The sequence below is a fragment of the Polyergus mexicanus genome, unplaced genomic scaffold (genome assembly GCF_030449975.1).
Source record: "Polyergus mexicanus isolate NDT 795.1 unplaced genomic scaffold, iyPolMexi1.0 SCAF_24, whole genome shotgun sequence".
Lineage (NCBI taxonomy): Eukaryota > Metazoa > Arthropoda > Insecta > Hymenoptera > Formicidae > Polyergus > Polyergus mexicanus.
In genome coordinates this window covers 4,907,037-4,916,754 of record NW_027223344.1, presented here as the reverse complement: position 1 = coordinate 4,916,754, position 9,718 = coordinate 4,907,037, and the positions used below count along the sequence as shown (strand labels likewise).

The following is a 9,718-nucleotide window of genomic DNA, read 5'->3' as shown; positions in this document are numbered from 1 at the left end:
TGTAATGAATATTTGCATATTTTATTTTACCTTTAATTTTACCAAGAAATAATGAGTTTTGACAAAGTTTCGGTGTTCTCGTTCAGCGTAAATGCATAAATGAGCGAGCCTTCTATTCGTTTTAATATAACACCAGGAACATCGTCAATGCATTAAAATGCATTGAGGATAGCGTCGTGCCATTTGCATCGAAGAAGAAAATCTGATTTATTTCCGAAACAATTTCTCTTCGCTTTTTCATACCGAACACCCTTTTAACCGGTATTGCTAGGTTGACCTTTAACCGTGCCACTTTAGCCAATCTCCAGAATCGGCTGATAGCGATCGCGACAATTTCTCCATTCTCGATCCAGCAAATTTCTCACGCATGTACGCGCGCAGCAGCTGCATTCGTGATATAATTACGATTATTCGATTGTCGCTTTTAACCGCGAGTGCGCCTGTATGTCGAAAATTGTTACCGTGCTTGAGAGATGTCTCCGCTTTTAATTTTCATGTCAAAAATGTTTTAATAATTTTATTTCAATAATTTTTATTTTTATTTCGAAATGTTTAAATTATGTAGCTATATATATTAACAATTAAAAGTATGTATTTTATACTTATTATTTCAAAGCAAAGCATATTTCGTGACGCGAATGGTCACCGGTTTAAGCGGGCGAGCGCCCGTTCGTTTATCAACGAACCCGCATCGGATCGGAGTAGCGTGCACTTTACCTACCAACCGACTTCACGTTCTCCGTATTACTTATATTGCTTCTTTTTCTCGTCTTTAGCGCGTCTCTTCGTTCACGATGCGAAGCAGAACCGCACCGGCAAACACGTGAGAGAACCGATGCGCCACGGTTACAGAACGAATTATTTTTAGCGCTACGGATGCTGTATCGTCGAGTGTCTCGCAAAGACTCCCGTTGTTGGATATACGAAAAGCTTCAGGAGATCAACTCAAGCAAGAATTTTCGCTATCTTATCTGCTATCGCGTAGGTAATATTTTTCTCGGTACATAAAATCGTGTCTACATAATCCGTTAAAATTATCGCGAAGTCAATTTTCCGGAGTCATTTTCGTCTTCAGCTTTTGTAGAATTTAAAGGAAGACTGCAATTTCTTTTTTAAATTATAAACAAATCTTTTCGACAATTATCTCCATCGATATTGTATCTGAGCTATTATAATTATAATAGATGCTCAATTATTTGTTAAAAACCTCTTATTAAACGCAAGTATCAAAAGTCGACATGAAATTAAACGAAATATATATTTCTGTAGAAAAAGTAATTGGATGAGAGAGAATGGATACAGGAAATTAATTTGAAGATCCCATTTCTCTCCCAACTGATCCAATCAAATTAATACGATATAAAGAATCGTATTAATTATCTATTTGTTCAGAACTTTCGTGTAATTTGAAGGCGAAAGATCGGTTCCTTTAAATAGAGAAGCAGAGTTCGCTCTCCTCGAACTCAAGCGATACTTCCTGATAAATGAAGTAGGACGTGAATTCCCATTCGTGTAACTTTGCCAATTTCCGAAGATTACTTTTCCAATCTCTTTATCGTCGTAATGCGGCAAGCTATAATGGCACTCCAAACACGAAAATACGTTTGCATCGTTTTGCATTTATTCACGGCAAATGCACGCTTCTCACTTATTGTTAAAAAGAGTTTTCTGCCGAATGTCTTTCCTATTATAAGTGTTTGACATGAGATACGACAAAGAAAGTCTCGAAAGAATCGAATCTTTTTCTTATGCGTATTCTATACGCAGCTTTCCCTCTTTTTCACCTTTGTTAGAAAAAGAATCTACGTTTGCGTTCGTAGAATAATTTCAAATGCTATAGAATATTTGTATATTTCATCACTATATGTGCGAGTAATATTTAAACGATATTACTGCATTATAAATGTTATTTTTTGTTTGGCTTGAGTTATATATGAAAACCGTGAGTTATGTATTAAAAACATTTAAAACAAGAAACATATACCCGTATTCATAGTCCGTCCTTGAGGAATAAGGATTCCTTGTTCCTCGTTCCACGTTTCATAAACTTTCCTTGACCGAACAAGGAATCTTAGTGGCTCCCTTATCTCAAGGAAGGTCACGAGCTTCCTTGAGGCGTGGATGCGACCTTTTTAGCAGACGATACGCAGAATATAACCAAATATAACCTCCAAAAGTTAGTTTCGTTACATTTCAATCTGTGGTTTTGTGGTTATTTGTTGTCGCGCTCTCAAACTGAAAGTGTATAAAGGAAAAAGGGATAATGGACAATGAATTTTTAAATGATTCTGACAATGGATTTGAAGACGAAAATCCAGAGAATCGGATTCTGTGGCGGATTCCGAAAAGATACATTCGCGATTGGGAAAATTCCGTGGAATTTTTTGAAGATACGAAAAAGTTTTCATATGTATTATATGAAATTAGTCGCAGGCAGCATAAAACGGTGCTGCCTCCAGTCGGTCGCTAAAAATCCCTAAAATATTCCTTCCTTCTGAAAGGGAGACTCGAGGTCCGTCTATGAAACAAGGTGGCCTTGCAGATTCAAGGAATCCTTCATGGAGGCTTCCTCCGTCCTTAAAATAAGGAAGGACTATGAATACGGGTATTAGAAACTTAATACGTTTTTACGTGTTTACATTGTAAATATTCAAGTTTGCGATGAAGATAATGAAAACTAAGGTACTTTAGGAAACGTCAAAGTGATATCGTGTAAGCAACATTCTTGACGAAGAATAATATTTTCTAGAAATTTTACGATCCATCGTTCTTATAATGCCTTATTACTTTGACCTTATTACTTTGAAACTTTTTTCCAAATGAAATACTCTTCCAACCCTAGGTTGGGATCCGCGCTGTCCAAGTTATCTTCCTTCTCATTTCGTATTTAATATATCAATAAGAAAGGAAACATCATTCGGATTAAGTTTTCCAATTTTTTACATGCGCCACAAATAAAAAAAAAAAAAAAAAAAAAGCCATATGAAGCCGAAGCAAAGTGAAAACTGGAAACATAAATAGATATATAATATTACTTAAATATAAAAAGTTTATAACTTGTTATATTACTTTTGTTACCATTGCTAGAATCAGCGCTGTTAACAAATATAATATTTATACCTCGCGTATCGCAGTTCTCTATCCTCGACACCGTTCTTGTGACATTTTAACAGAACACACGCGATTTATGGACACATCTTATAAACACGTGTATCGTTAATGGAAGTAAAAAATATTTCGCGCGAAGGGAGCGAAGCATCGATCAATATTTCCAGATTGTTCTATCATACGTGCGATTAATATTAGTATCGGGCGCAAGAGCTTCCGTACTACCGGGAAGATAAATTCCTTGGAGGATTCGCGCACCTTTCCGACCAGACGAAATTCCCGCAGAAAATACGTGGATTGCTTCTAATGGCTGCATGATAAAATATGCACGACATCCCGCGGAGCATAATGATTTCCAAAATGCCCATTCGCGCGCGGTGACCTACTTACCAGGTATATAAATATGAAACCGGAATTTTTGTATAGGAAATACAAGTTTATTGTATGAAAATGTATAAAAATGATAAAAAATATTTTATTCCAAGTATTGCCCATTGCTAGCTATACATTTTTCCCATCTCTCTGACAATTTGTGGATGCCACGCCAAAAAAACTGTTGCTCCTTTGAGGCAAACCAGTCATCGAGCCATTTTCGTACATTTTCGTAAAAAGTGAAGCGCTGCTCGGCAAGTGCGTGTCCCATCGATGCAAATAAGTAGTAATCGGATGGAGCCAAATCTGGTGAATAAGCCGCATGCGAAAATATTTCCCAACTAAACGCCTCAATCGTTTCCTTCACCGGTTTTGCTGTGTGTGATGGTGCATTATCGTGAAGCAAAATCACTTTGTGTTGCCTTTTTTGATATTCTGGTCGTTTTTCACGCAAAACTTGATTCAAATCGAGTTGTTGTTGCATTTGAGCGTCATCCTCATCCAACAATGTTTGCAATTCGCTGTCTTCAAACTTTTTCGGTGGTCTTCCACGTTCTTCGTTTCTCACGTCAAAATCGCCACTTTTGAATTTTTGAAACCACTCGAAGCACTATGATTTACCAAGAGCACGCTCACCGTAAGCTTCGACAAGCATTCGATGCGATTCTGCAGCAGTTTTCTTCAAATGATAACAGAAAATCAATACTGTTCGCAAATCGTAGTTTCCAGGCACAAAATTCGACATGTTCAACGCTATTAAAAATTATGCTGTTGTATGAAACTTGTATTGTTGTGAGTTGAAAATCTTTATCAGATGTCAAAACAAGAAAATGGCGCCAATGACGCGGTTTGACGGTAACTACATTGACAGCTAGGGCCATCTATGGGCAAATTCCGGTTTCATATTTATATACCTGGTATATACACGTGCACACATATTACGTATTACATTACAGTTACATGCACAATTTCGAGGCCTGTATGAACGTGCTGTAACGCAAAACCGGATATCACACTGGCGCATTAACCTGGCATTCAGCCATTTTGCATCGTAAATACGCGTTAATAATGCTCTCTCGCTTCGTGATCATAACCGTCGAAGATGAAACGTATTCATGCGTAATCGATAATTTGTTTGTTCTCGTTCGATCTGTTTATCCCGATTATAAATCTAGTTTTTCGCGCCGTTCAAAATTATATGTTTCAGCTGAGAAGATAAATGGGATCACAATTATCTGGATTAAGGCCATATTTGGGGAAGATTTCTGTCTTTTCTTTCTTCAAGCGGTACTAAATTGCTTCATGATCTGTGCCAGGGCCTTGCATCTGACATAGCCACCGATTTCAAAATCAATTTCCACGATTGAGGAGAATTTTTAAGAAATTTAAAGATATTCATAAAAGAAATACATACTTTCAAGTTTGAAAAACTTAAAAAAGTTATTGCATTTGTATAGTTTGATAAATATATTTTAATTAAATTAACAATTTTTTGAATATATGCTTTTGTATGACGATGTTTGTTGGTAAATGGAGCGTTTATAAAACAAAAAAGAGAAACGAAATTATGCCCGCATTTCCTCGGATCGCTTGCCAGAAACTAATTCTTACGTAAGGATAAGTTATACATGAAACATAACGCATTGTGGAAGTTCGCCACGCGACCTATTTCCTGAAATATACTATAAGAAAATACTATAATACTATAAGAAAATCGTTGGAAATATTCTAACAATGATACACAATCTTTCTTAATTTCTTCCGGATTAATTAATTTTTCTTAGATGGGTAATATACACGTGTCATTTAAGCATGATAACACATAATAAATAAATAATCGATTGACAATTCGCGAGTAAATATAAATTTGTTTCAAAATAAAATTTTGATACGTAAAAAAATCAATAATAGTGCAAAATATAATATAACGCCCATAGTTTTTTTTAACACGTAGTGTCTATTAATTTTCGTTATTAAATATACAAAAAGCGAATCAATAAAAATTGTAGAATGTAATCTTAAAATATGTCAATCTAACAAAGAAAGAATTTTCGATGCAAACCTGCGAACAATAATGCCGGAAGAAAGAAGACAGGAAGCTGAGCCTTTCTTTGCTGATGAAGAGGTAAAAAAAAAATGACACTGCTCAATGAAAACAACGGCGAGAAAGCAGCACAGCTCTGAAAAGATCTGAGAGAAGACCATTTGCTAGGTGGCTGTTTACCCGACAACATTGTTCTTCCGGTTCCGGTACACATGATTGGAACTGTGTACAATATTTTCACACGCTACCGGAAACAATCCGTGTCGTATCAACGCTGACGATATAACATTAATTTTTAAGTTCGATGATTATTTTCGATTATTATAATAATAAAAATCTCCGTCGAAATTAATAGAATAATATGTTCCTTTGAAACAAAAGTCAACCGGTTTTTATAATCTTCATTCTATAAATTTCTCTTTAATAACAAAAATTTTCTTTATTTCGATGAGAAGTATCATCTCTCTCTATATTTGAACTCTAGCAATTTGACAGCGTTTTATCGACAACTTGAAATCCTACGATACTCGCTAAGATCCTTAAAACATGTCGATTTTTGAAATTATCAGATTATGGATCAATGGAAGATTATGAAACGATAATGGAAAATGAAAAATGATATATAGAGGACAAAATTAATTTATGACATATATATAAACGCTGAAGGATAAGATGCACCTCCAGTATCTGAAGGATAACGAGACAAAGACGGAGTGACGCATGTTGCATTCGTTGCATGTTCGAGGTTCGAGGCCCGTGCGTGTCAACGCGTACGTAACGCAAGGAATGACCGGAAACCCACATGGCTAAAGCTGCAACAAGCAAGCTCTACGTCCATGAGCGGCGAACGTATGCCGCAATTTGAATAATTAACAGACGCGCACATAGCAGATATATTTCTGCGAGACGAACGCGTTTACTGGCTGACGGATCGAGAAATAAGGGGCATTCAGTCGATAGAAAACAAAGTTTATGACTAAATTACGCCGGGAAAATAGAAACTCTCTGGTCTTTTTAACGATCGACCTTGCGACTCGTGGAAAAGAGAAAAATTAGCGCCTTTTTTCCCTCCACAAAATGCGCGAAATGAGCGAGTTTAATTGGATTTGTTACGTAAAGTCGTGGTTACGTTCATGTACGATGTATATAAAACATCTCGAGGTTACAAAAATAGTACATTGCTGGAGATCGGTAAAAAAAAATTACTTTAATTTCATTGAAATTAAAATTGAACACATAAATATAATTTACTTACTACACGAGTAAAACTATTGTGCAATTGGCGGAAAAGCTTTTATAGTATTTATAAATTTATTATTTAAAAAAATTAATAAAACTGATGTATATATATATATCAAGTATAATGTTTAAAATAATTCTGATAATGTTTAATAAAATCGTAGATGTTTTTAATATATTGCATTTACAATACTGCAAAAGAAATTTAATACAAATTAAACAAAGAAGAATTACACAGAGTTATATACGGCTTCGATTATGTTTATTTATATGAGAATTATATTGTTATATTGTTTTATGTTGCATTAAATTAATGCAAATTTAGAATCAACAATCAAGATTAATATTTAAAAATTGAATAAACATCTTCCGCTGTTGCATTTTTATTAACAAACATGCAAGAAAGTAATTAATCCATTTTTATATATCCCTACGTATGTGTCAATTCCGGCATCGCTCGATCGTATTTGCGAGCAAACATCATAAGATTCTGCTTCTTAAAGCAACGAATAATCATAAATACGCATAAGAATCGCGTTGGTATGTATTAAAGTCTCTGAATCTTTCCACGATCGTCGACAAACGCGATAGCGTTATCCTCCGCGGAAACAATCGTAATGTAATTAACATTCCCACGAACGGATTCACTTGATTGTAAAACTGATATTAGCGACTAATTAACTTCGTAGACTGATCAACTAATCTTTACCTTCATCATCAATCTGCTGCACTATTATTTGCGGTGGAAACCCTCTTGGCAATGATTGTGATTTTAACTCACCTGCAACAAAAAAAAAAAAAAAACAAAAAAAAGATATCAGAAACGTTAATGTTACAATAATTAATGATTATTTATCTTACAATCTAAGCCATGATCGAGATAATTGCGCAACTATAACTTTTCGCGACCGCATCTTTAATTCGCAGCTTTCACCCGAATAAAACTAATTAATTTGTTAAATCGCGTTGAATCAGAGACAACGATCTTGCACCCCCGCGATATCTGTCAGCGCCCTAATATTTACACACTTCTCGATTTCTCGGAACGAATTATTTCAAATCACATAGAAGGCCTAATAGGAATGGAACTTCCCTCAAGTTTATATATACGCTCCGTAGATGTCTGATGGAAAAATTAATGAAAGCATTTTCATCGAACTCGGCCCGAGTCAAGCGCCGTGACGCACGATTGGATGTCGTCCCATTGGCTCGAGCCAAATCCGGTCAATTAAACCAATTTCGGCGACCCTTCGGTCTGTCGGAAACTGTCGGCGATTTTCCTCGCGCGTCCTTTCGTAAGGCAAGAGACTTACGCACGCACACACACACACATATTTATTCGTTCGGATGAAAAAGCACGATCGCGCGCAACGATGCAGTCGTGCGAATGTTACGTGTGTACACGTGGAATTACGTGAACCAATTAAGGCTTATCTGTTGATCTGTCGGGTCAATCCCGTACTCGTTTGCGACACTTCACACAGTTCGCAGAAGATCGCGCTAACGAAGATTGCCGTGAAAAAAAACCCGCAATTATACAATACGTCATGTATTTTCGAAATACAACCGATATTTAATTTTGTCATTGTTCGACGTTTGTAGATATGCTTGTTGATATATTTTCCATTAAATATGGATGATTGCATAAGTTCGTGCCCGATTTTCATAGATGGCATTAAGTTACTGCATGGCGGAGTTCTATTGTTTTCGTGTGGTAATTGTTGCTTACACCGAATAGATGACGTTGTCTTATGTCAATTTAGCGTCAGACATTGTTCAGATAAGTCCATTTGTGCATAAGAGAAATCATTAAAAATGGAGAACGAAAGGTGCATTTGCGGCATGTAATGCTATATGAATTTCGGAAAGGCGTGAGTGTTGGGATTGTACAAAAAAATATTCAAAGCGTTTATTTGGACCGCGCTCCTGCTCTCCGAACAGTCAAAAAGTGGTTTGGCAGATTTCGAAATGGTGATTTCAACATGGAGGATCAACCCCCCGCTCTGGACGGCCTTCTGGCATTGATGATGACATTGTGCATGCCTTAGTGGAAAGAAACCCAAGGATTACAACTGAGGATATTGCTGAGAGGCTGAACATCGATAATTCAACCGCTTTTCGTCATTTAAAAAAGCTTGGATACATTTCCAAGCTTGATACGTGGCTGCCGCGTCTCCTGACTGAAAGGAATAAGCTGCAGGAAAACTGCAGGAGTCGCAATGGGAAATTCTGCAGCACCCGCCATATTCTCCAGATATTGCGCCTTCAGATTTTTATCTGTTCCGGTCTTTGCAGAATAGTTTAAATGGCAAGAATCTCAATTCCGAGGAAGCTGTCGAAAACCACCTTACAAACCTTTTTCAAGAAAAACCAAGTTCCTTCTTCAAAAATGGAATCGACAAGCTTATAGATGGTTGGAAAAGCATTGTAGAAAAGAATGGAGACTATATAATTGATTAATAAAAGTGTTATCTCTAAAATATAATCTATTGAAGTTTATATTTAAATCGGGCACCAACTTATGCAATCATCCAATATATCTTCGTAATTACCAGCATGGTAATTATGTAAATTAATTAAGTGACATACAGAATCAAATTATGTCGCGAATTAGTTTAACGCAGCGACGCACAAATAACACCAGTCGTGCCATTACCATTTATTTGCGCATTATTTTTTTCTGTAATTAGATCTATTCCGTATTTCAGTCACGCTGCTTTTTCATTTCAGTGAGATTAATTTCGTAGGGATGATCGACGATTCATTGAAGTTAATAATTTATAGAAAATAAAATGCCTCGATGCCATATACTGCGAATGATAATGGATAGTTAAAGCTTTGTTAAGAACAACGATATCTCCCACGCAAAATTCAAACTTCATCTTCCAACGGTTGCGGAGATAAATAACGTCATTATTAATTAAATCACCTTTGACTTTTGCTCATTGCGCAAAC

General features: G+C 36.1%; 1 protein-coding gene across 6 annotated transcripts in view; it reads right to left on the bottom strand.

Moving 5' to 3' along the window:
- Raskol (Ras GTPase-activating protein raskol) overlaps positions 1-9,718 on the bottom strand; it is a 201,709-nt gene that overhangs the window by 132,029 nt on the left and 59,962 nt on the right. For 5 of the 6 annotated variants that reach the window (XM_070313501.1, XM_070313503.1, XM_070313505.1 and 2 more), the window contains one exon: positions 7,473-7,544. The exons of the other annotated variant lie outside the window; for it this stretch is intronic. In XM_070313501.1, coding sequence (XP_070169602.1) covers positions 7,473-7,544 — 72 coding nt within the window. The remainder of the gene's footprint in view (positions 1-7,472; positions 7,545-9,718) is intronic. 6 annotated transcript variants of the gene reach the window in all.